The sequence below is a fragment of the Amborella trichopoda genome, chromosome 10 (genome assembly GCF_054954075.1).
Source record: "Amborella trichopoda isolate Santa Cruz 75 chromosome 10, AtrichopodaSantaCruz75HAP2 v2.0, whole genome shotgun sequence".
Taxonomy (NCBI): Eukaryota; Viridiplantae; Streptophyta; class Magnoliopsida; order Amborellales; family Amborellaceae; genus Amborella; species Amborella trichopoda.
In genome coordinates, this window is record NC_142345.1 from 37,076,588 (window position 1) to 37,104,549 (window position 27,962).

The window sequence follows — 27,962 nt, forward strand, 5'->3', positions numbered from 1 at the left end:
AGATTGAAGGTGGGTGGCGGTTTTCATGGAAAGCGGGGTTTTCGTGCATGCGCCTTCTCCGGAGCACAACACAAACCCACTCATTGACAAAATATGAGCATGTACATTTATTTATCTTCTTTCTTTTTTTCTTTTTTTTCATGCTTGTTTTGATGAAATGTTAATAAGGTTTCAAAATTCTAATTTAGGCAAGGGAACCAAGGGCTAACTTTGTAGTTTGTCACCATCCCATCATATGATTGTGGTGAACAGCGGTTGCAAATATCAAATAGTGGGCCAACTAACCCTTTATAGATTCCCTGAACAAAAGAATTTAGATGAGGCCACCTCCTTTTGAAATGGAAAATATCCTTCAACAGCTGGTGCTCAATGTCTTTGTATCCAGCAAGGGCAGTAGAATTCAAAAACCTAAGGATCTAAAAGATCATATCACCAAAGTCTCCCCGTGTTTCTCGATCACTACCTTTAAGCAGTATTAGACACAGGAAGTTAACGTAGACAGCAACCTCTTGAAATAACTCTTAACAATGACAAAATGCACATGCTATTGATTGAGCCCGTCATAAACTACATCCATCCAAAATACAGAATCATATCAATGTTATTCAATGTGTGTGACTGCTGTTTCTCTCTTAAAAATTCAGAGCCCTGTCCTTGAGAGCAGAGGATGGCAACTTATTCTCTCAATGATAGTATTAATCAGCTGCATCTGGTCATGCACTCCCAACAATAATAGCAAGGAGTGAGAAAGAACAGAATGAGAAGAGCCTAGTCATTTATCAGGTTGTAAGGTCCAATTTTCCCAGTCTCTATCAACATAATTTTGGGCCCATAAGAGAGCAGCTCTTGCAGCTACTGGTGCTCCAGGCAATTTCTTTTCTTTGAGGACAACCAGCATATCAGTAAAGGGTTCCACCAAGAGGGTGCCAGGACCGCCATATTCCTTGTGCAAGAAATCATTGAATATCTGTCACAGAATTTCACCTGATTTGTTAGTGGATCGTCACGTATTAAGAAGAAAAACATAGACAACCAAGGAGCAGGATTGACAATGAAACAAAAAATATGGAAAAAAATTAGAATACCCGAGAAGCTAACAAAGTTATATATAAGTATAAAAATAGGTCAGCAAACGAATAATCTGGTTTCTAGACCGTTTCAAGAATTGGAGCTTTCATTAATATTGACCGATGAAGGACCTACCCAATGAAGTTATTCTTGTGCTACTTCCCCTTCCCCAGTTCTACCATCTTCTTTCATTGATTTGCCTAATGCAGTGTCGAAAGTTAAATGTATTATATATATATTTAACGAGTTGATTTTCATCTCACCTAGCTATCAGAGGACATTTGAGCTCTAAAAACACAGCACAATGGACTTCACAGCATTACCACACAAAAAAAGCACTTGACAGCGGATGGCTTATACAAGTTGAAACTATTTTAGATGGAACAGATGGGTCTGTACAAAGATGGGCATGCAACCAAAGTGTTGCTGTGCAACTATGCTGTGAATCTATGGTGTAACCCACTATCAATCCTATGTTGACCACAGGCCCTCTTGCACCCCAGCTTTAATTGGTCTAGGGGGACTACAAATCCCTTTGGTGAGGTTTCAGGGGGGAGTCCCCAACTCAAAATTGGGACTCTTATGGGGATATTTTTGACATATGAATTTGGTTCTTAGAGGTTAAGTTAGGGTTTGAGACAATCTATAAGTTCTGTATGCGTTTGTTGCTTAGAGAGGGACTTTTCATGTATCATGAGAGGCCATCTTGTACCTTTTGGAGCTGTGATGCTCAACTCATTGTCTTTGCTTGTACTCTTTCTTTTTCATTGTGTTAGCTTTGGCTTCGTGATTGATACCGTTCATTATTGTTTTTCCTCTGGTTTTTCACATAGTCATCAACCCTGTCGGCTAGGGTCTCGCATAATAGAAGTTCACTAAAAAATATGGGGTTGCAAGAAACTCTTGCATCTTCCAAAATGACTATAGTGAGAGCTATAGCTTCCATTGTAGCCAGTTACGAGTGGCATTTATTTAAGCAGGCCATCAAAAATTCCTCACATAAACCTTGGAAGAAGAGGATGAACTTGGAAGCAGATAGGGTGGCAACAGGCCAGTCTAGGGCTGGGCCGAGCCACGCTGGGCCCTACTCTTGGGCTAGGTAAGCCAGCCAGCCAGCCCTATTAATGGGTTGGGCTGGGCCAACCTAATAAAAATCAAATAAAAATAATATCAAAAAAGAAAACAAATAGGCGATAAGATGAGATGGCAAAACAAGAGGGGATATAATTCGAAATAAATCCATTCGGGAGAATTTAGGTGTGGCATCAATAGGCGATAAGATGAGAGAGAGTAGACTTAGGTGGGCTGGCCATGTGTGGTGCTGACCAAGTACAACACCTGTTAGGAGGTGCGAGTTACTTTAAGTGGAATGACTTAAAAGGGCAACGGATAGGCCCAAAAGCACATGGTTGGAAGTAGTTCGGCAAGATATGGGGACTTATGGCTTCCCTGAAGGTATGGCCTTTAATAGAGTAAAATGGAGTACCGGGATTCGTGTAGCCGAATCCAATTAATCGGGAAAAGGCTATGATGATGATGATGATGATAAACAAAAAACAAAAATACAAGCCGGTTAGGCACCATGGCAAAGGCCAAGGCCCAGCTTGGCCATGGGGTGCAGATTTCAGGCCTGGATGGTCCGTGGGCCAAATTTGGTGGTCCCGGGAGGGCATTTTGGGGCTGGGACGGACCGGGCCGCCTGGTCCATTGTCACCCTTATGCATATTCATTCAAGTCTGTTAGGACAGGGAGAGAGCTAGCCTACCATGTGTAGATACATGACTTTTGAAGCAATGCAGCACATATCACAAAAAACTAATATTACCAATGTCACATAAATTAAGAACTAAATTACGGTCTAAATATCGAGCAAACTGTCTATGTGGCAAGCCACATAAAAGATCTATGACTATTGTTTCTCAGTTGTCCGATCAAATGGTTGAGAAGTTGTAAACTATTCTAATTTTATTGTTTTCTATGCATCGGATTTAGCCCATATTTTGGATATCTACCCTTCTCAGAATCACACAGCTTTAAAAAAAATAAAACAAATAATTTGATAGAAATAAAATTACAAAAATGGCCATGAAATTTGCAGGGGAAGTTTGGTCATTTTTATTTCTACCAAATTAATTTTCCTGTTTTTTTACATGTGTGTCCTTATTAGTTACACACATCCGAAATTTCATGTTGATCTGATTTCTATAAAAAAACGAATAAAAAAATTCCAAGAGTTTAAGTATTCCCAACCTGATCAAGATGTGACGAGATTAGATGGCTGTGAAACAAAAGTTTAAGATCTTTTATATGTAGCCCTCCACATAGAAAGTTTTCCCCTAAAGATTTATACAAGAGTTTGATTTCTCAATAGACTCATATATTGAAAGGAAGGGAAACCATTCATATGTTGCCAAAGATCCAACATTCCATATGAAAAATGGACTTCAAAAATTTTCAAATTTATATCCTTATAAACTTAGACTCTTAAAGCTTCCCAACAAATTAAAGTTTGCATCAATTTGACAAAGAATAATGGCAAAGTTACTAGACATGCAAAATGAGGATAGAAACCTAAGAAACTAGGCACTATTTGAAGTAGCGCACAATTTCCTCCACTATTTGGAAAGATGTATGCTATTTGAAGTAGCATCCATCTTTTTGCAGCATTGAAGAAAATGAATGCTTCTTAAAGCATCATCCATCTTTCTAGTGCATTTAAGAAAACAATGGTATTCCAAATGACGCCCATTTCTTCTCAAGCATCTACAAAACACTGTTTGAAGTTTGTATTTTAGATGACATGGACTGTTATGGGACCCATGACTTGCATTTGAAGGCCCCTTCTAGCAAGTGGCTGGGGCGCAAGAATTGCATTGTGACACAAGGGAAAAGTGGGCACTAGATCAAATGGCACTCTTAAGGGAACTAATGCATCTTGTGTCCAATTGTTCAATGACTAATATGACTGGTAGACCACATGACAATTTGAGAGTTCATCCCAACATGTCTCACTATTTATGGGACCCACTTTCGCATGGCCCACTCTAGGATGCAACTTTAAATGGCACCCTGAGGCACAATTCAAAGTTTCACCAGTTTTTTCTTAAATCAAGAAAATATCTCTTTCAATCAAGTATTACCCCTCCAAAACTCTATAAATAGCTCTACCCTGAATTCTCAATCACCTTCTGGATATCATACCATAACCCTTCCAAATTTATAAGAGAGAAGAGAAACTTCCAAGCGCTTGTGTTCCCACCAGTGTTAAAGAACGAGTCAGACCGACTAGTCGATCGTGGCTTGACCCGATTAGTCGAACTGACTTCGACTTAGTCCGCGGATCAGTGCTGAGTTTATACTGTAAAATGATATGGGGGTAAAAAATCCCAAAATAAATATAAAAAATTGTCAAAAATGTCTAAAATTTACATGTATTTTTTTGTATATTGTCACATAAAATATGCAAAACAAAAATATTATAGGCATAATTGGGTTTCAGAGAAAAGTTTTTGGCACCTGAAGCAATACTTTTTCAGTGAACTAGAAATTGAAGGAGATTAATAAAAAAATTACTCAAAAGTAGTAAGATCGATGATGAAGTTTGGGATTTTCTTGAATTTCGCTATCAGGGTTGACAAGGGGAAACATTGATGTGGGGCCTAGTGGAATCTGTAGGGCAACAACAATACCTCCTTACCAAGTAGGAATACTACCTTGTGAAGTTCCTAGCCCATAGACACCTAGGCTTTGAACTGTTCATGCTCCTCAACTCCTTAGCCTGTGTTTTGCCCCCCATCGTCGTTGTCATTGTCCTGATTAATTAGCCTATGGCACCCATGACCTGTGCGTTTGTCTAGGGTTTGCCCCCCATCGTCGTTGTCATTGTCTTGACTAATTAGCCTATGGCACCCATGACCTGTGCGTTTGTCTAGGGGTGTAGCTGTTATGCTTGGCATTCTCGACTTCTTCCAGAACTAACCTAAGTCCCTCTTCTTCCGCATGAGGTCCTAGTACCTTGCGGCACCTCACACTCTATGCCTGTTGGCTCATGCCAATCATCTCGCATTTCCCCATCATCGCCATCATTGTCCTCATCGTAGTCGTCATCATCTTCCTCCATGGCTTCCGCCACGTTCCCCTCATAGGTTGCCAAAATGTAATCATTGTCATTCATGCCCCCAACCGATTCTTCTAAGAACTCTTGATCTAGTATTGGTACCTTCGGTGATATCCATTCGTCAGCAAGGTCTCTACAATAGATGTAATCCAGGTTGATCGAGGTATAGTCAGAAGAAGACCTCTATATCTGGTGCGACCTTAGTTTGCAGTTATAATGGACACAAACGAGGTTTTGCAGTGTCTGAGTCTTCAACTTGTTCCGCTTGGGAGTGTATATCCACTTAAATGTACACCAATTGCTCTCACAACCTGAGGCAGGAAATTTTTTACTCAAATTCGAATGGCAAGCTTTGGAAGGTGCAGAATTCGAATACCATGCATCAGCCACCAATTATCTGATATAGAAAAATAGAAAAATATTTTCTTTTGATGTTGTTAACTGTTTAAAAAAAATATAAAAAAATAAAAATATATTTAATAACAAACTAGTTATAGTGCTTTATAAAGTAACTTGAAATCTTAAAATACTGATAGTTATGTAGTAGTTCTAGAACTAACCTGGAAGCAATGATCCGATCGCCCGTATCGCATTGTTAAATGCGAATTCACCCTCACGATCCATGTACATGTTAAGGTACACATATCAAGATGTACATACCAAAAAAGTTAGTACATCAAAGTACAATAATTTATTATATAGATATGGACACACATTTATGAAGATTTACCTCAACCATACACTACACTTGAGCATCAAGATTAGGCTTGAGGGTATAAATGCAATTCCTTCTGCCCATAATTATATTGGCATCTTGTATCGCATCCGACGCATAAAAATACTCTAGGTTCAATAAATAACATGTTTATGGTATATGAAAGTTATAAGAAGTTCACAATCCAAGAGTTTCTTGGCAAGAAATGGGCATTTGACACTGATAAGTCGGAAAAGATGTTGAAATTTAAATTACCTGCCGCATGGATATCGTGATGCATCTAATTCTGCCACCTGCGATCGACAAATGGCAAGATCTCATTGAAGAACATGCCTCTACGTGCAATAGCCTACCGAGCCCATCACCTCATACAGGAAACCCATAGCTGGCTTGAGATCTGCGTCAACCAGCCTCAACACCTGGACGAGAGGTTTAGTGACTGTAGAGACCTCTCTGCATCTCGTCCAGAACCGTCAGTGTGATAGGATGTCCTCAACTTCCTTCCCTTGAGGACTCCTTGCCCCTCTATTTGCTAACCACTTATGATGACATTGCATTGATCTCAGCCCTGCCCTCTGCTCCAGGATTGGCTGTATGGTCAAGAAGGCAGTGGCAAACCTGGCGGCAACCTCTCTAACTATCTCTCGACTACAATGGGCCCTCATTATAAAAGGGATGCAACTGTGGTTATATAAATTTTGTTACAACCTTGCACTTCTTCATAAGGAAAACCACCTTCCTCAACTTCCCAACATCTATCAGCATTAGATTTAAACAATGCGCAACACAAGGAGTCCAATAGAGAGTTAGTATCCTTGCCATGAGCAGAGTCCCTGCCCTTTTATATACACTTCCATTATCAGTAACCACTTACACTACATTCTCTACCCCAACATCCTCTACAACCTTCTCAATGTGGTTACATAAAAGGCTTTCAATCCTTATTTTGTTCTCGAGGTTTAGACTAGAATGGTAGACTTATACCCTTCATAGTCTTTATGCCGGTAGGCTTTATCTTTCCAACCATTTGTCATGATGGTCAAACCGGTCCTTGGCCAGCTTCTTGTGTTGGCATCTTGTAAGACTTAAAGTATGCAATGCGTCCATGGATGGCATCTTGTAAGACTTAACCTGCAAGGTCCACCGTAGGCAGTGCTTTGAAACCCAGACCTGCATCTGCTATGGTAGATACCATCGCAGAGTAGTATTTTGAACTAGCCGCATTAAATGGCACAACATTCGCGAAGAAGAACTTGTCGACCGCCTTACGAGCCCTTTCTTTGAGTTTCTGGCCCCACAAAAGATTGAGCTTAGTCTGATGATATTGCGGTCTGTAATGGAGATCTGCTAGACTATCAAGCCTAGCCTGCTCCATTTGAGCTTCAAATTGGCCCTCCTCGTCCTATACATCTATTGAATTGTAATATTCTCTCCCTATTTCCTCGTCTTCTCTACGCCTCTGTACTTTTTTTCCCTTTGCATCTTGTAGTTGTTTTAAGATCTATTCTCTAACATTCGTTGGAGCGCTGGGGCACAACCGGACATTGACTGATACTCTAGTGAGGTATTGTTTTAGGCGATAAACACCGCCACAAAACTCACCCCCATAAAAATAACATCTACTTTTACCATGATCTAATTTTTTGGCGTACTGCTAACCGATGTCCTCCCTCGTCATATCACTTTGATTTTTCTAGAAAACACCTAAATATAAGAAAATATATTTAATTATTTTTAAGATAAAAATACAAAAACAAATTAATATATACAAGACTTAAATTCACATCGCACTTCTTTGAGAGCAATATAAATGCAAAAAAAAAATTATCATAAAAAGCTAATTTTAGACACTGAGAGAGAGAGAGAGAGTGAGGCTGACCCAGAGAGAGATAGAGAGGTTGGGGCAGACCCCTGCCCCAACCGAGAGAGAGAGAAAGAGGTTGAGGCACGTAGCCCCAACCTGAGAGAACGAGAGAAAGAGGTTGGGGCAGGACCCCAACAAAGAGAGAGAGATGTCGGGGCAGGTCCCTGCATCGACAGCGCGAGAGAGAGAGGTTGGAGCAGGCCCTTGCCCCAACAGATAGAGAGAGGGTAGGGTAGGCCCCTAACAGAGAGAGAGAGAGAGAGAGAGAGAGAGAGAGAGAGAGATGTTGAGGCAGGTCCCTACCTCAACAGTGCAAGAGAGAGAGGGAGAGGTTGGGGCAGGACCCTGCCTCAACAGATAGTGAGAGAGATGTTGGGGAAGGCCCCAATAGAGAGAGAGGTTTGGCCAGGTCACAACAACAAGAGAAAGAGAGAGAGGTTGGGGCAGGCGCCTGCCCCAACATAGAGAACGAGAGAGAGAGACGTTGGGGCAGGTCCCTACCCCAACAGAGAGAGAGAGAGCGCAAGAGGTTGGGGCAGGCCCCTGCCCAACAGATATAAAGAGACAAAGAGAGAGTGAGAGACAGAGAGAGAGGTTGGGGCACGCGGCCCCAACCAGAGAGAGAGAAAGAGATGGGGCTCTTTGCCCCAACCCGAGAGAGAGAGAGAGAGAAAGAGACTTACTATGCCGAGGAAAGAGAGAGAGACTGGCCTGTTGCTGATGCAGAGACCTTGGAGGTCTTATAGACCCCTAAGGCACAAAAATCTCTATCTACATGATGGAGATTTTCCTCAATGTCTCTTCCCAACATTGGGAAGAGAAAAATGGCCAATAATAGACCCCAAAACATTGAGAAAAGATAGTAAAGGCTTGTAGAGAAAAAATTGTAGAAGCCTGTACTTTAACGGTGCATAAATCCACTAATCTTTACAACAAATCACCGATTAGTGCACAAATCGGTAGATTAGTGCCGATTTTTACAGTAATAGCCCAATTAGTGCACTGTATGAAAATTTCCCAATACGTAACCTATGGAATCGGGGAACTCGGGATTCGCCGATAACCAACTTTGAGTTAGTCGGCCGATTTTTCAAAATTCGACCGACTTTTTTAACACTGCTCAAAACTAAAAGTACGAGGTTATATTTGAGCTGAGAAATTCTCAAGCCTGGCACCTAGGCAATGATATGAAATCTATCAATAAAAGTTTTGATTTTTCTTAAAAATTCCTTATGTATTTTGTTATAACAACCATATGAATAAGTACGTCAAGAGGAGACCAGTCAGTTAAATCACAGTTCATATTAAGACATGAGAAGGATCCCCAAAAGCCATAGATAATACAATTCAAATTGAAAGAAACTTGAAATCTAGTTCAAGTTAAAATTCAAGGGAGAGTTTTAAAAACATTATCATCAGGAATGAAAAGAGTATTTTTGAAAAATTTATATGAAAGCTTGAGCTCTGAACAGGGTAAAAGATGACGAAACTGCTAATGGAATTCTGAAAGTATTTGGCAAATTAAAATCTCGTTTTTTGGGTCAAAATCAACAACCCTAGAAATTCTTAAAGCTTTGAAATGAGTGATTAAGTAGGTGGGAACCAAACAACCAATGTTAAAAAAGTCGGCCTATTTTAAAAAATGGCCGATTTAACTCGGAGTCGGTCGCCGGCCACTCCCAAGTTTGCCTAATTCAATAGGTTATGTATTGAGCAATTTTCATACAGTGCACTAATCGACCGATTTGTGCACTAATTGAAGATTTGTTGTAAAGATCGATAGATTCATGCACTGTTACAGTGCAGGCGTTTTGCAGACCCCTATTATCTTTTTTCTTCAAGCCTCTACTATCTTGTCTCAATGTTTTGGGCTCTATTATTGGCCTTTTTCTCTTCCCAATGTTGGGAAGAGACAATAAGAAGAACCTCCATCATGTAGATGGAGATTTTTACGTCGTACGGGGTCTATAAGACCCCCAAGCTCTCTGCACCAACAACAGGCCAGTCTCCCTCTTTCTCTCCTCTGCACAATAAGTCTCTCTCCAGCTCTCTCTCTCTCTCTCTCTCTCTCTCTGATTGGGGCTGCGTGCCCCAACCTCTCTTTCTCAGTGGGGCAGGGGCCTTCCAAAACCTGTCTCTCTATCTATTGGGGCAAGGCCTGCCCTAACCTCTCTTTCTCTCTCTCTCGGTTGGGGTAGGGGCCTGCCCCAATCTCTCTATCTCTCTCTCTGGGCCAGCTCCAACCTCTTTCTCCCTGCCCCACTCTCTCTCTCAGTGTCTAAAACTAGCTTTTTAGTATAAATTTTTTTTTTATATGAATATTACTCTCGAAGAAGTGTCATCTGAATATAAGTCTTGTATGTATATTAACTTTTTTTGTATTTTATTTTAAAAATAATTAAATATAGTTTCTTATATTTGGAATGCAAGTTCAGTAATAATAGGAGTAGAGACGAGTAAGTAGTTAAGATCGACGACAAAGAAGTACAAAAAAGACCGCGCTTTCAATATCTTGGGTCGATAATCCAAGAAAATGACGAAATTGATGAAGATGTCGCACACAAAATTAAAGCTGAGTGGGCAAAGTGGAGATGTTCAACTGAAATTTTATGTGATCGCTGCATACCAATGAAGCTGAATGGCAAATTGTATAGGACAGCTGTGAGACCAACTTTGCTCTATGCGGTGGAATGTTGCGTGGACAAAAAACAATATACCCATCGAATGAGTGTAGCAGAGATGAGGATGTTGAGATGCATGAGTGGCAAGACAATAAGGGATAGAACTCAAAATGAATCCATTCGAGAAAATTTCGGTGTGGGACCAATAGGCGATAAGATGAGAAAGAATAGACTTAGGTGGGCTGGCCATGTGTAGTGCCGACCAAGTACAACACCTATTAGGAGGTGCGAGTTAGTTCAAGTGGAAGGACTGAAAAGGGTAAGGGGTAGGCCAAAAGGACGTGGTTGGAAGCAATCTAAAAAGATATGGGTACTTATGGCCTCACTGAGAGTATGACCTTTAATAGAGCAGAATAACAGATCAAGATTCGTGTAGCCGACTCCAATTAATTGGGAAAAAGCTATGATGATGATGATAGTTTCTTATATTTAGGTGTTTTTCAAAAAACTCAACGAAATATGACAAGGGAGGTCATCGCTCGGTAGTATGCCAATAAATTAGATCAAGGTAAAAGTAGATGTCATTTTTGTGGGGGTGAGTTTTGCGGCGGTGTATATCGCCTAAAACAACACCTCGCTAGAGTACCAAGGAATGTCCGATTATGCCCCAGCACTCCAACGAATGTTAAAGAACAAATTTTAAAACAACTACAAGACGAAAAGAGAATAAAAGTACAAAGACATAGAGAAGTCGAGGAGATAGGTAGAGAATATTACAATTCAATAAATGTGAAGGACGAGGAAGGCCAATTTGAAGCTCAGATGGAGCATGCTAGGCTTGCCACTCTAGCAGATCTCCGTTACAGACAAGCACATATCGAAGAGGTGTATGGTAGACGTAGTGGAGCCGCTGGAGCATCTGGTAGACACATCAATCCAGAACTTGTACCGCCAGGTATAGGAGGATGTGGGCCTTCGTTGATGAGGTCCACATCTACCAGACTAAGGCGGACTTTATCAAGCCGTCCTCATGGGCCGAGTCGGCCTTCTACTACTGTCCCTCCTGAGCCATCCACCCAAACACAACATGCATCACCACACGACCCTTCCATTCTGGACCCTCACAGGACGCAATATCATCAGACTAAGCTCAATCTTTCGTGGGGGCAGAAACTCAAAGAATAGGCTCATAAGGTGGTCGGCAGGTTCTTCGCAAATGCCATGCCATTTAATGCGGCTAGTTCAGAATAACCCTACGATAGTATTTGCCATAGCAACTGCGTGTCTGGGTTTCAAAGCACCGATTGTGATGGACCTTGCAAGTCAAGTCTTACAAGATGTTGTCAATGACACATTGCAGATTTTAAGAAGAGTTTGTCAAGGACCGATGTGACCATCATGACGGATGGCTAGAAAGATAAAGCCCACTGGCATATTGTAAATTTTCTGATCAATAGCCTGAAGGGTATAGTCTACCATTCTAGTCTAGACCTCTCGAACAAAATAAGGACTAGAAAACTTCTATGTAACCACATTGAGAAGGTCATAGAGGAAGGGGTATTGCAAGTGGTTACTGATAATGCAGGTGCATATAAAAGGTTAGGAACACTGCTCATGGAAAGGATACCAACTATCTATTGGACTCCTTGTGTTGCGCAATATTTAAATCTAATGCTAAAAGATATTGGGAAGTTGAGGAAGATGGTTTTCCTTATGAGAGCCCATTGTAGTCGAAAATTTATATACAACCAGAGTTACTTCCACTCCATAACGAGGGCCCACTGTAGTTAACAGATAATTAGAGAGGCGGCCACCAGGTTTGCCACAGCCTTCTTAACCATACAGTCCATCCTGGAGCAGAGGGCAAGGCTAAGGTCAATGGTGATGTCATCAGAGTGGCAGGTAGACAGAGGAGCAAGGAGTCCTCAAGGGAAGGAAGTTAAGGACATCCTATTGCGCCAAGGGTTCTGGACGAGATGCAGAGAGGTCGTTATAGTCACTAAACCTCTCGTCCATGTATTGAGGCTAGTTGACGTAGATCTCAAGCCAGCTATGGGTTTCCTATACGACGCAATGAGATGGGCTCGAGAAGCTATTGCATGTAGTGGCATCTTCGTCGATGCGATCTTGCCGATTGTCGATAGCACGTTACAGAATCAGATGCACCACGATATCCATGCGGCAGGTGATTTAAATTTCAACATATTTTCTAACTCATCAGTGTCAAATGCACATTTCCTGCCAAGAAATTCTTGGATTGTTAAGTTCTTATAACTTTTATATACCATATATAGGTATTTTTATGCGATGGATATGATACGAAATGTCGATATAAGTATGGGCATAAGGAATTGCATTTACACTCCCGAGCCTAATCCTAATGCTCAAGTGCAGTGTATGGTAGAGGTAAATCTTCTTAAATGGTGTCCATATCAGTACAAGAAATTATAGTACTTTGAAGTACTAACATTTTTTGTATGTACATCTTGATATGTGTAGCTTAATATGTACATGGATCGTGAGGGTGAATTCGCATTTAACAATGCGATAAGGTCGATTACCTCCGAGTTAGTTCTAGACCTACATAACTATTGCTATTTTAAGCTTTCAAAATACTTTATAAAGCACTATAACTTATTTGTTATTAAATATTTTTTAATTTTTTGTGTATCAAATAATTGGTGGTTAATGCAATGTATTCGAACACCGCACCTTCAAAAGCTTGCCATTCGAATTATGAGTCAAACATGTTCTTCCTCAAGTTGTGAGAGAAACTCCCAAAAGGAACAAGTTGAAGACTTAGACACTGCACAACCTCGTTTATGTCTAATATAACCCCAAATTCAGGTCACACCAGATAGAGAGGTCTCCCTCAAACTATACCCCGATCAACCTGGATTACATCTTTTGTAGAGACCTTGCTGACAAGTGGGTATCACCGAAGGTACCAATACTAGATCAAGAGTTCTTAAAATAATCGGTTGCAAACATGAATGACAATCATTATATTCCGGCAACTAACAAGGAGAGCATACCAGAAGCTGCATAATCCATAGAGGAAGACTATGACGACTTTGACGAGGGCATCGATGAGGATGACGACGGTGATGATGGGGAAATGCGAGATGATTGGCGTGAGCCAACAGTCATAGAGTGTGAGGTGTCGCAAGGTACTAGGACCTCCACTGTGGAAGAAGAGGGACTTAGGTTAGTTCAAGAAGAAGTCAAGAGCCCCAGGCCTAGCAGCTACACCCCTGGACAGCGATGCACAGGTCGAGGGCACTGTAGGCTAATTATTCAGGGCGATAAAAACGACGATGAGAGGCAAAACACAGGTCAAGGGGGTGAGGAGCATGAACAGTTTCAAAGTCTAATAACTATAGCCTAGGAACTTCACAAAGTAGTAATCCTAATTGGCAAGGAGGTACTGTGCTGCCCTACAGACTCCACCAGGCTTCACGACGATTTTTCCCGCTATCAACCCTGATAGCGAAACTCAAGAAAATCTTGAACCCCATCATCAATCTTACTACTTTTGAGCAGTGTTTTTTACTATTTTGTAATATGTAATCTCCTTCAATTACAAGTTTACTGAAAAAGTATCGCTTCAGGTGCCTAAAACTTTTCTCCAAAACCCAATTATGCCTAAAATATTTTTTTGTTTTGCTTATTTTATGTGACAATATAAAATAAAAAAATACATGTAAATTTAAAATATTTTTTACAATTTTTTATAATGTTTTTGGGATTTTTTACCCCATTTCATTTTGAAGTATAAACTTGGCACTAATAGGCCAACTAAGTCAGAGTTGGTTCGACTAATCGAGTTGGGCCATGACTGACTAGTCCGTCCAACTCGTTCTTTTGAACACTGGTGGGAAGGGAACACTCCATTTCCCACGTGTTTATACAAGCTCATAAACGCACAGCATCATTAATAAGTCCCTTAGCATCTTCCAAGGATCGAAATCACACTTTTAACAATCACTCCCATTTTTCTAAATTTTTTTCCATTTGTAGAGTATTTTCAAAGGTATCCTGATGGCCACGACAACTCTCTATAACTTTTCTTGGGCGCTAGACTATGCAAATTGAAGCAGTCAATATATGAATTGAGTCTAGTGCTCAAAAAATAAACTAAGTGGCTGACTTGGTGACTGCCAAAACTGAATGAACTTTATGAGACACGGAGTTAACATAGAAAAACTTGATGAGTATTTCAAATTTTAATGTGAAGAACTTAAAAAAACGACTGCGTCTGTAATGGGATCAAACCTAGCACTTAACCCAAGTCATACCATATGGCCAGACATTAGAAGAGACATTCAATTAGGCAAATTAACAATTAAATTATATAAAAGGAAAAACTCCAATGCTACCTGAAGTTTTTCATACACAAAACTAATCCACTTGATAAGTCGACTAAGGTGAGTTTTTCTTCTCAAAAAGAGTATTTATTCAATGCTTGAAACAAATCCACATGCATGGTTTCAGAAATTCAGTTGAGCAGTGTAAGTCTTGGATTCCAAAGGAGTAAAGGGATTAGTTCATGTTCATCAAGTAGAGGGGCCAAAACCACAATCCCCTTCGTAGATGCTGATGATATCATTCTCATGGGTGACGAATGGAGGTTCAGAGCCATACGTGTGAAGGCAACTGATGAAAAAGACTTTGAAAGATAACTCTGGTATGGAAGTAGCAAGGTCAAACAAAAAGTAACTTATAGATCTCCGTCAGGAGATGGGAGAACTTGCCGAACCTATTGAGTCACTCATGGAAGCCCATACCCGTTTCTAAAATTACTTAGCCACTTGACGATGTTTATTCTTTTTTCTTTTCATAGGTGGGTGTCATTCATTGCTGATATAATGCATACATCAAGTTGTACAGAGAGTACAAACAAACTGAGACATATATAAAGATGGGGGAGAAGAGAACCTAAAAAGCTACAAGATTTACAAGAAAGGTGGAAGCCAACATCAATTAGCTACCATAAAACACCACATGTCATCCCTATGGTCCTCCCTTGACAATAGGTGTGCTTCATTCTTAACCTCCCTGAAGATCTGGTGTACCCCTTGAAGATGTTGGAAGGTAATAACAAGTAGTTAAAAAACTATTTTACTTAACTATGGGATGCCAAGATATTATAACCAACCGTTAATGTGGTTAAACAGTACATACATGCTCTATGAACAAATCATATGGATGTAGTGGATTGAATAGTGAAATACTAAAAGCTCATTGTGAAGGCTAGTCTGTTGCTGAATGCACGGGCGCCTGATGTTTTGCAATGTAGCCCATATATGGGTTCTACAGAAAGAGACTTGAAGATTAAGAAGCAATCAATCAGGGCCAGATCCAACTTGGATGTAAAACACAGCGCATGAAATGGCATTACCAGAGGCAATTGAGCAAACTGGATAAGAAATCAATTTGAGAGGTCCTAACCTTAAAGCTGATGAGAGCTTTACAAGCCATAGAGAAAATAACATATTGATAAATAACACCTACATGAAATACAATCATCATCATAAAATAAACTCAGTTCAGGAGTAAATCACCAATATTTAATAATGAAGATAAGGAGGGCAAAGGTTGTAAGCTTTGCCTTATTTCAATCTATTCATTAGATCTTTGATTTCTTTATTCTTGAGATTTTTCCCAGGACATTAGCAACAACAATAACGCACATATTATGCTCATGTAAGTAAACCTTTGTAACTATTTACACCTCTTTCATATTATATTCCTCAATAATTGTATTACCAAACAACTACGTTTCATGCATAGTTGTCAGGTGCGGGTGCCTTCCCGAGAGCAGGAGCTAGCTCGGGTCCGCAAAACCATGGATTGCTAGAAGCTCCTTATGGTTAGGATAGGTATTTGTACGATCCTATAGGAAGGGAGTGCGATCCTTGGCACAAGGAAGTGCCATTCCATGAGGAAGGAATCGCAATAGAAAGTTTTAAGGAATAGTAAATGATGTGTGGGTTCACAGTACCACTGGGTACAAACCTGAATCAGGGCATATGAATCAGCGCCGAATAGAGAAAACATCATATGCAATGAATCATACACTTGAGAACCGCGGTTGAAACCTGCTGGGAACGAGGATCACAATATAGGGATCTATGTTCCATCCACGATCCCTAGCTGGAATCGTGGGATCGAGGTTCCAAGGCGGGTCCGTGACCTTTCCTACAAGGTTACAACAACTATGGTTTCATGTATAGATGTACCTAACCTAAAACCTTAAGGAGTTGTCTATGCACACACGCATGGTGCGACTTTATGTTGAAAGATACGAGTGATGGGACAAAATTTATAATAGGATCTAGTTACATAATATTGATAGGATATGCAATAATAAAGTTGCAGTATCACAAATTACTATGAGTACTACAGTAAGAGATTTAGAACTTTCATATGCACGAAAATGATACAAACTACAGGGCATGTTTCCACTGTAAAGCATATGTGAGGAATGCATTTTCTTGGGCAGATCTTATGGATGTGATATTCATATGCAAACTTCAAGAAACTCCAAAGTCTAAACAAGATTCATGGAGTTGGCTTGGAAAATTTTTAATTCCTAGAAGCAGTTGCAATTCTCTTCCAATCATTCATCAATCCATAAAACAGAAAGTGCTCTTCCAGTCCTTCAATTGTTTTTTCGCATACTGTGAAATAATATCACGATGGTACGTACTACATTGACAATCCCTTCTTTACTTCTCACAAAGCTGGCACCAATCAGTTGAAATCACATCCATTTGACATTCCATATGACCGCTTTGGAGCGTTTTTTATATTTTCTAGGAACAGAAAGCGGCTTCTTCAGAACTTAAAAAAACAATTACTATCACTGGACATGTATGCTTTCTATTGAAGATGAACATCTCATAGATAAAAAGGAAGTGGGACATCCATACGGCCAAAAATAAGTCCTCGAGAAATTTAGCCTATTGAAACAAAAAGTATTTGAGTTTATGGGAGAGCCACTCCTGTATCCTATGGACACAAGATCTGAAATTTGTGAGAAACCCAAATAATGCTCAAGACGCATATGTTTCATCATTAAATGCACAACTCTCTAAATAATCACATCAGGATATGATCCTATATTGTGCTATTCATGTTTAACATCACCAAGTCTTATGACATAAACTGATGCAAAATGGCCAGATTTCGAGATGACTGGAGATGGGACTGCAAGTTTGTGTTTCCTATTGGAACAATCTTTTTTAATGATAATTTTGAAAATAATGGACTATTTCCATGTCAATTTCGTAGGTAGAACGTAAAGCTTACTCCCACAAACTGATAGAGTTAACTTTCTCTTTAGTACTTACCTACTAATATAAATAATACAAGTACAATATGAGTTGTCCTTTACTTGTTTATAAATGAAAAATGAGCAGGCTACAAGCGCACATAGGACGAAAATTATTTCATTAAATAGACTTGTTGGTATGCATTACTTTCCTTCATTGGGAAAACTATTACTGAATAATACAAAATGCTAATCTTTATTAGTGATATAGCACAAGGGGCATATCAGTTTTGTGGACATTTTACATGTACATAAACAGGTGTGCATGTCTAATCCTCAGCGGGTATTTTGTTCTTCAGTCTTAGAGGTCCCAAAAAAGTACATCTTGAAACAAATTTATCTAAACCGTCTATTTTCAAGATTTTCATGCATTCATGTATATATCGATCTACTTGATTTGAGCCATTTTTCAAGTTTAAGCTTTTATAGTTAGAGATGAAAATTCATTATTGGGCCATCCTGGAAATTTTTTACAACAAAATTGCATCTGTTGATAAAGTTTGGAGGTACGCCTTACTTTGTTTGTTTAAGGTTGCAACCTTAAAAATATTGTTATTTTGTTATTTCAGCTGTTATTTTTATTATGTAAGGGAAAAATTTAGTAATTTATTTTTAAGTTAATAATGGACGTTTAGGATCCTTTTAAGGTTTTTGAGTTATATAGAAAAGGTTTAGAGGAGATCAGTTATTATTTTCTGAAGAACTTTTAAGTGCATAAAATTTGGTAGGTGGATTCTCTTTGCTTTTGTGATTTTTCTTCTATCTGTACTTTATTTTTCCCTTTAAGGCTTGACATCTATCAAAGTTTCTACAAATTAAGGTGCTGATCTGTGAAGAATCAACCCTAATTTACATTGGCAATCAAGCCACCACAAAGCTTAAAGCTTACCTCTGCACATATGTTGACCACCTTCTCACAGTCATTGCCAAAAGTATCCTTGTCCTTGGATAGCTTCTTCAAGAGCTCAGCCTTGAACTTTTGTGTTTCCTGCAGACGTTGTGAGGCCTAGATAGCTTAAAAAGAGGGAACCAGGCAATAAGTGTACCTGAGAAAGAGAGAGAGAACCAAGCAAAGGGGTAATTGTTGTGCGCAAAAGCTCTAAACCCAATAGATTGATTTTTGGCAAATAAAGTACAAGAAAAAATAATCGAAAAAAACAAACAACAAGCAAGAAAAATAAAATAAAAAATAAATAATAGAAAAAAAAAAACATCGTGATTTATGTGGTTCGTCACAGATGTGACGACATCTACGGACACAATAAACCGAAATCCACTATACCAATGAAAGTTACATTATAGATTTTGGGACATAGAGTTACTTCTCTAGCCTCAACCAAACTTAATCAAATAAACCCTTTTAAACCACTCTCCCTTCCATCTCTTTACTTCTTGCAAGCATTACCGACAACACCAGATAGAGACGCAGGAGCAACGAGAAACTGACTTTCTCTCTAAATAAAAAAGGAAACCACCCAAAATCTCTATTGGAACAGCTTCTCTACAAGAAACAAGACACTCAACCCACAGGAGTCAATATGAGACACCATCACAATGTTTCTCTCCATAGGAAGCTCTCTTTTCTCTAACTAGGGCATACGAATTCTCTGCTCTTTCATCTCATATATATAAGGTTAGGAATTCACACTAAATAGGAAACTTCCTATAGATATTACATATATCTCAAAAAACCATGAGATATATACAAGAGTCCTAATCTTATTGGATTTCTATTTCCTATATGAAACTTATCAATATCAATCCCACATAATATGGGATTTCCTTATATGAGTAATTTTAGATAGCACCAAATCCAACAATCTCCACCTTGATATCAAAATCACCTGCTTAACATGCTAACATCCATTGGACAGCTTTATAAATTCATTTTTTGCAAAATAAATTTCTTCATCATTCTTGCTGAAAACTAGTGTTTGCCATCAAATTTCTCCACCTCGAACCTTGCAATCGAAACCTTTACTGCCAAATCAAAAACCCTAAACCAGGTTCTGATGCCACTTGTTATGCGCGGAAGCTCTAAACGCGATGAGTTGATTTTAGGCAAATAAAGTACGAGAAATAATGTATGAAACACATACCACAAGAACACAAAGAATTTACGTGGTTCACCCCAAAAGGGTTACATCCACGGGCAAAGACAATCGATGTTTTTCACTAAATCAAAGACGAAAATTACAAACCATTTACTTGAGAGAACCAGATACACAGAGCTCAATCTCCCACCAAACCTTCTTCTCTCTACAAAACCCTCCAAAAGTCTCCCTCTAATTGTCTAGATCTTTTTCTCTCTCTAAAATAACCTATATAAGAAAAGTAACCTCCCAATATCAAGTACGTAAAGCTCCAACTTCTTCTTAACTTTTAGAAAGTTAACTTTATCCTTATCTACTTGTAGACCCATATTTCTATCGTAACCTATATGGACTTACCCACAACTCCTAAATAATAGCCACTGCCCAATTAAATAGGAAACAAAAAGATAAGGCAACTAATCCAATAAAATAGCGATTTAAGGCAAACCATTATCAACAAATTTCCACCTTGACTTGATTTCTAAAAGAGATTTCCATCGACCGTCTTCTCCACACGCGCTCACCTTGACAACACATTAGTTAGGTCCAAGAATAGCTTGAACTTCTGTAATGGACCGTCATTGTCAATATATCTGCAGCATTCTTCTTAGTGTCAATCTTTAGTAAAAGATATCACCTTCAGCTATTATCTTACGAATAAAATGGTACCTGACATCAATATGCTTCGTCTTTGCATGATATACCTGGTTCTTCGCCAAATGTAGTGCACTCTGACTATCACAATAAATAATAGTCTCATCCTGTTGTAAGCACAAATTACTTATAAGCCCACTGAGCCAAATGGCTTCTTTCATTGCCTCAGTAACTACCATGTATTCTGCTTCAATCGTAGACAAGGTAACTACGGTTTATAGCATCGACCTCCAACTAATCGGAGCTCAAAACCGTGGTTGCCTTGTCTATGACTGAAGCAGAATACATGGTAGTTACTGAGGCAGTGAAAGAAGCCATCTGGCTTAAAGGGATTGTAAGTAATTTGGGCTTACAACAGGATGGACTATTATTTATTATGATAGTCAGTGTGCAATACATTTGGCGAAGAACCAGATATATCATGCACGTACAAAGCATATTGATGTCAGGTACCATTTTATCCGTGAGATAATAGCTGAAGGTGATATCTTGTTACTAAAGATTAACACTAAAAAGAATGCTGCAAATATGTTTATAAAGTCAATTCCATTACAGAAGTTCAAGTTATATTTGGACTTGACTAACGTGTTGCCAAGGTGAGTGCCTATGGAGGGCACTTGTGAAGAAGACGATCGATGGGAATCTCTTATAAAATTCAAGCCAAGATGAAGATTTGTTGATAATGGTTTGCCTTGAATCCCTATTTTATGAGATTAGTTTCCTTATCTTTTTGTTTCCCATTTAATTGGGTAGTGTTTATTATTTTGGAGTTGTAGGTAAGTCCATATAGATAAGGATAGACATATGGGTCTACAAGTAGATAAAGGTAAAGTTAACTGTCTAAAAGTTTGGAAAAAGTTCGAGCCTCAGGTACTTGATATTGGGAGGTTACTCTTTCTTTACATAGGTTATTTTGGAGACAAAAAGATCCAAAAAATTAGATGTTGGAGCCTACGTACTTGATATTGGGAGGTTACTTTTCTTTATATAGGTTATTTTAGAGAGAGAAAGATCTAGAAAATTAGAGGGAAACTTTTGGAGGTTTTTTTTGAGAGAGAAGAAGGCTTGATGGGGAGATTCAGCTTCGTGTTGAACCAAGTACGTACTTTGTAATTTTATTTTATTTTTATTTAGTGAAAAACATCAATCGTCTTCACCCGTAGATGTCGCTCTATTGGGGTGAACCATGTAAATTTATTATGTTCTTGTGGTATATGCTTTATTTGCCAAAAAAATAACCCATCGGGTTTGGCAAATAACCCATCGGGTTTAGAACTTTCGTACACAACAACAAGTGGTATCAGAGCCTTTGGGGTTTTCAATAGGTTTGAGGTGGAGAAATTTGACGCCAAACACTATTTTTCTGCATGATGAAGAAATTTATTTGCCAAAATATGAATACTTTATAAAGCTATCCAATAGATATTGACATGATAAGCCGGTGATTTTGATATCAATATAGAGATTGTTGGATTTGGTGCTATCCAAAATCACTCACACAAAGAAATCCTATATTATGTGGGATTGAAATTGATATTGATAAGTTTCCTAAAAAAAATTAAAAATCAATCCATCGAGCTTAGAGTTCCCGTGCACAACAGTAACGAGAGAGATAATTTAGAGAACCAAGTAAAAGGGTAATGTGAGAGAGATACTTAAAACACTAGAAGATCAAGCAAATGGATCATTTAGAGAGAGAAAGAGAGAGATACAAATATCAAATGGATAAATTGGGGAGAAAGAGAAACAAGGAGAAACCCAAGAACTCATTAGAGAGAGAAAGAGAGTTACAAATAGAAAACAAGTAATACGTCATCAAAGAGAGAGAGAGAGAGAGTTACCTTGTCTGCAAATTCGGGTATGGGGTCGGGATATACATACTTTTGAGGCACAGCGAGAGAGATAGCGAGAATAGGCTTCTTCAATATCTTGGCAGAAGAGGAGAGAGAGGGGAAAAGGGTGGAAGGAGGAGATATAAGAGAGAAAGAGAGAGGGGCACAAATAGTAGGAGCAGGAGCAGAAGCAGGAGCAAAGAGAGAGAATGCGTCCTTACAAGCACACACGGCCATCGCACCTCACCTCACCTCACCTCCACGCGTTTGATGTTTCCTTCTCTCCTTTTAAACTGAGGTTTACAGTAGTGTTTCAAAACTTGGGTCGGTGAGAGGGATTGTTCTTCACGACGTTCTTAAGGGAAATTGTTTCATGTGGGCTGGACAGCATTTCTACTTATGCGGGTTAGAACAATGGAATGTGTAAAATGTTTTTTCGTTAGAATTAATATTTTTAGATTTTTAATTTATTTATTTATTCATATTGATGATCTCCGGTAGAGATTACATGTTTTTTAAAGTTATGCCTTAAAATCCATGTCAAAATAGATTTATTAAGAAGCCCACATTTCTACAGGCTTGGCCGCATAAAAACTAGGTCCATGTTTTAAAAATAGAAAAAGTTTAGATTGGTTTGGGGCCTAAACAATCACGCATCTCAAAAATTTATTAGAAGAGGTTGTTTTGATTTTCTTGTATAGAGCCGAGGCTCTAAACAATCAAATTAGAGCCCATCTTCAAATAGTATCGAAAAATATAATTTCAATGATGGAAAGTTTTGTGATAGCCTTAAATTATATCTTTATCTTTGGTTATAAATTTAAAGCTTCAAAAATAATGTATATCAAGCATATTTATGAAAATTCGAAAATCTTAAAAATTAACGGTTGAAAAATGTGTTACAAGATGCACTATTTCCAAACTTGAAATCCATTTTTTTCTCATGTCAATTCCTCTTGATGTCGAAATGATCATTTTAATGATATTTGGGCATCAAAACAACATCTTCTAGGAAAAGTTTTGAGGTAAGGTTTAATTTGATTGTTTAGAGCCTAGGCTCTATGTAAACTTTTCCCTTTTCAAAATCTTCAAACAACCATCGTACCCAAGATGTATGGACATGAGAAAAAATGGATCTCTAAGTATTAAAAATAATGCGTCTTGTAATGCATGTTATAAACTATCAATTTTCAAGATTATCAAGTGTTTATAGATCCACTCGATCCACACTATTTTTTGAAGATTTAAATTTTATAATCATATATGAAAATAAATTTTCAAATCAACACAAAGATTTCCACTACTGAAATAAAATATTTTAGTACTATTTGAAGGTGCACTTACGTTGTTTAGGGCTTTAGCCTTATACAAACCACATTCTTTAAAAATTGGATTTGTGATCTAGATCAACCACTCTGAAAATCGGGTCGAATGGATACATCGTGATCTAGATCAAAAAAAATCGATAGGATCAACCAGTTTCAAGTTTAAAAAAAAATTAAAAATCCCTAAATACAAGTGTTTAGTTCTAAAAAAAATTTGAGGGTGGTGCATTATGTAAATTCATTATTTTATAAAAATAAGTAAATATTGAAACATCATTCCCTTATCTATGGGTTTATTGATACTAATTTTGATACAATACTTTTATAAATAAAAAAATTGATATTCATTTTGTGATTTTTAGTGAAGAAACGCGGGAGGAAATGATTTTTATACATTTGATGCTCATTTTGTGCTTTTCAGTGAAGAAACAAAGAAGAAAGTAATTTTTGAGATTTTTGGTACTCTTAATTTACTTTATTGGCGAAATTTTCCTTACACCATATAAGCTTATTTACGTAGCTTTCACTTGCTAATATTAGTTCCCAAAGCTACGTAGCTACCTAAAAATAGGTTGCTAAAACTATGTAATATTCATTTTTTTTAGCCAATGATTAAAAAACGGATGGGTGACCTGGATTGGGCACCCCAAAAGCCAGTTCAAATTGGTGAATCGACGGTCCATATCGCCATTTTACTATGCAAAAAAAACATTGAATAGGTGAAAAAACACTTGAAAACATAGTGAACCGGTAAAAATCCAGTCCAGATCGGTGAATCGACGGTCTGAATTGTCGTTTTATTGTAAGGAATCGTTGTTCTATTGTAGAGAATCGTCATTCTATTGTGTGAAACTGGCGATGCCCTTTTAAACTTGCATGTTATCCTATATATACGTAGAACCGGAATAGAGTGACCAGTTCTCAGGTTGAACTGGGTGATTCTGTACTGACCCAACAGTTTTTAAATCAACGGGTTTTAACATCTACTCACTAATACTATTTATGCTTGTAAAATTAACTTGCAAAAGTTAATATGGGTTTGTATACTATAAGATCATTTATTTTTGGTACAAGGTGGTCACAATTATTTTTTGACCATCTAATGTGATATCTAATAGCTTAAGTGTATCACAAAGTTCGAAACAAATTCATTTGAACTTTGAGCTTAGTCAATACAATAAATGCCGTCACCTAATTTTACATATAATAGTCAAGATTAATTGTGATCACCTTGTACCAAAAGTAAATACTTTTCCGTATAATATTCGTTCCTATATGCGCCGCGTAGGTATTACTCACTCAAGCTATTAGTTTCCAAAAGCCTATCGCTTAAGTATTACTCACTCTCTCTGTGTAGCTATTGCAAATTAGTCCCACAACGGGCAGTACAAGGCCTTGCCGAGGGTTTAGCAAGGTGGGGTAGGCCTTCAGGAGTCATCGATTTGGGTGTGGGCTGCCTACGCAATGGTTAAAGGAAAAAGTTTATATAAAGTGTCAACCTTATGCCTTACGAGTAAAGTGCACTTAAAAAATCAACTAAAAAAGGGTTATTTGCTAGAAGATCTTTGAGATTCATAGACATGAAAAAAGGGAGTTCTAGTCCTAAATATAGTTCATCTTCTAATACGTTATCTGGACCATCCATTTTTAAGATTTTCAAATGGTTATAGATCTGTTTGATCATCACAAATTTTGAAACTTTAAATTACATTTCGAGATTTTATACAATGAGATTATTTACCTTTGATATAAGATGGTCACAATTATTTACAACCATCAAATGTGAAGTTTGATAGGTTGGATGCGTTACAAAATTCGAAAAAAATTCTTTTGAAGTTTGAGTTTGGTCAATGGAATAATTGCAGCTTCCCAATTTCACATCCAATGGTCATGATTAATGCCTCACCTTGTACTAAAAATAAATGGTCTCATTCTATACTTTCTCATTTCATAATTGGGGGCAACAATAGATTTTCATATCATCACATGGCTTTGTGGCACCGAAACTGCGTTTTCAACATAGTTTTGAGGTGCACCTTAGTTCAATCGTATACGGTTGATACCTTCTACAGACCTCACCTATGATTAAAAGGAATGGCGTGGGACCTTGAGAGATTTTTTTTTAAAAAAATAGCAAAGAAACAATCAAAACGTAAAGGTGGGGCCTGTTGGCCAATTCTATTATGACAGAATCGGTCAGTTCCTGACAATTTTGTCAAAGAATCAGTTTTGTCAGAGAACTAGTTGGTTTCTGATATATGCTAGGAACTGGACTGTACCCATCAATTTCTAATCCAGATCGAAATTGGCCGATCGACGATTTTTAAAACTTTGGTTCATCTACGTATCCATGTTGGACTCAATCGGCATTATAGATTGCTTCTAGATCCATCCCAATTTGGGAGCCCAAAGATATTTGAAAACAACTAAGATAAAAATAAAATTTAAAATAAAGATTTATAAGGTAAGATATAGAAGGGACCCAAGAAAATATCAACAAGCTTCAACAAGAAATACATAAGAAGAGTTTAAGGGAGAAAATGAGCCAGGGCGTACTAGAATCGGTTGTCCTTGGTGATTTCCATCCAACATCCAAATCGATGATCCTAACAAAAAATCGCCGAGTTTTAAACCACTGGTATAAAACATAGTAAAGCGTAGAATTCTTTGAAGTGCATATTTCGTGATACTCCACCTGGCATCTGCCATCCATTGACAGCCATAGATGGCTGATATAATTGCTTCATGCTTGAGAGCCCCTGCGGACATGAGTAGACTCGAGATAACAGTCCCGAGTTTGAGAAATCGCCGAGCGGGCTTGAAACTCGTGGAGAAATGGTCAGCCTCAAACTTTTATTATTAGTTCTTGCCAGTTTATTAGGGAAATGATCTAATGCAGGAGTTGTATGGTAGTATAATATAACCACACATCTAGAAAATCATATTTTTGGTATGTATATGACCTCAAATTTTGCACACACATTATCTTCATCCTCATAATCAATCTTATGAAAAAGAATTCAATTTGCACCCTCAAAATTAGTACCCATCCAACAATGAATCTCGACAATCCATTAGGTGAATGTCAAGATCTAGACCTTAACGAATTCAAAATCGCTTTTTTCTTTTTTAGCATTATTAATCTAATGATGATAACTCTATATAAAATTTTTGGGAATAAAAAAATCCTTCTGAGGCCTATATCTAACCATCTCAATAAAATGGACGGCTTATATTAATTGGGCTAGAGTGAAGATTTCCTAGAACGTTTTTTCGAAATTTTCTTTTTTGTGATTGTTTTTCATAATGAAAAGAGTGTACATTTTAAAATTTGTGTCAAACAAATACCTCTAACAAGGTTTTTGAAGATGGTTACATTGTACTACTATACAAACATTGCATGAAATCATTCCCCGACTTATTATTTTTTAAGTTTTCTCTACAAAAAGACCATTTATCTTTTGGAAAAGTTTATATAGAGCCTAGGCTCTAAACAATCAAATTAGAACTTCCCTCAAACATTTCATCCGAAGGAGTCGTTTTGATGCTCAAAATCATCAAATTGATCATCTCGACATCAAGATGGATGGGCATGGGAAAAAAATGGATTTCAAGTTTTGAAAATAGTACATATTGTAATGCATTTTTTGACCGTCAATTTTCAAGATTATCAAGTTTCATAGATTTGCTTGATCTACACTATTTTTTAATCTTTAAATTTTATAATTAAATATACAAATATATGTCAAGGCTATTACAAAAATGCCTAGCATTGAAACCATATTTCTCGATACTATTTGAAGGTGGACTCTAATTTGATTGTTTAGAGCCTCGGCTCTATACAAACCACACTTTTTATCTTTTGTACATGGAGGTCACAATCATTTTTTTTTTTATTAAAAATAACCCCTTATAAGAAGCAATTTGGGTTGGGGAATTTTAACTGAGCTTGGAACCCATTGGTGACCAATTCAATCAACAAGTCTTTTTTTTTTTTAAAGGATGAAGTTTCTATAAGACCTAAGCTTTATAAAAATTAAATAAAAGCCTCACTCAAATCTTTGTCTGGAAAGTATTTTCAGCAACGGAAATATTCATGATGGTTAACATCGACAATAAATATTGAAACTCAATAAATCGTATAAATCTTGCGGATATTTGAACATTTATTTTTAAGTAGAAATGGACAATTTAGATAACTTGTTAAAATATACATTATTTTTTAGGTTTGAAATCCAAATTTTTTTTTTCACAATCATAATGTTCAAGTCGAAATGTTCAATGCAGCGTTTAAAAAATCGCCGAGTCGAACCGGACTCGCCCGGTTCGACTCGGAA

At 37.9% G+C, this 27,962-nt stretch overlaps 1 protein-coding gene and 1 long non-coding RNA gene across 2 annotated transcripts; both read right to left on the minus strand.

The window, feature by feature from the left end:
* Positions 1-528: 528 nt before the first annotated feature.
* LOC18427582 (protein PLASTID REDOX INSENSITIVE 2, chloroplastic) lies at positions 529-22,550 on the minus strand. The gene is made up of 3 exons (XM_011622599.3): positions 22,310-22,550; positions 18,611-18,709; positions 529-967 (listed from the first exon to the last, which is right to left on the minus strand). The coding sequence occupies exons 1-3, from the start codon at positions 22,535-22,537 to the stop codon at positions 773-775; spliced, it is 522 nt and encodes a 173-aa protein (XP_011620901.1). The 5' UTR covers positions 22,538-22,550; the 3' UTR covers positions 529-772.
* Positions 20,156-22,297, minus strand: LOC148780201 (uncharacterized). The gene is made up of 2 exons (XR_016042970.1): positions 20,978-22,297; positions 20,156-20,451 (listed from the first exon to the last, which is right to left on the minus strand). It is a non-coding gene; the product is annotated as an uncharacterized LOC148780201 (long non-coding RNA).
* Positions 22,551-27,962: the final 5,412 nt, after the last annotated feature.

Bases quoted from the DNA above. Each gene is read 5' to 3' on its own strand.
- LOC18427582 (XM_011622599.3), bottom strand. From the start codon at position 22,537: ATGGCCGTGTGTGCTTGTAAGGACGCATTCTCTCTCTTTGCTCCTGCT. The intron at 18,710-22,309 runs GTAACTCTCTCT...CAACGTCTGCAG, and splicing joins TACCCGAATTTGCAGACAAG to GAAACACAAAAGTTCAAGGC. The intron at 968-18,610 runs GTAAGCTTTAAG...ATTCTGTGACAG, and splicing joins TGGTCAACATATGTGCAGAG to ATATTCAATGATTTCTTGCA.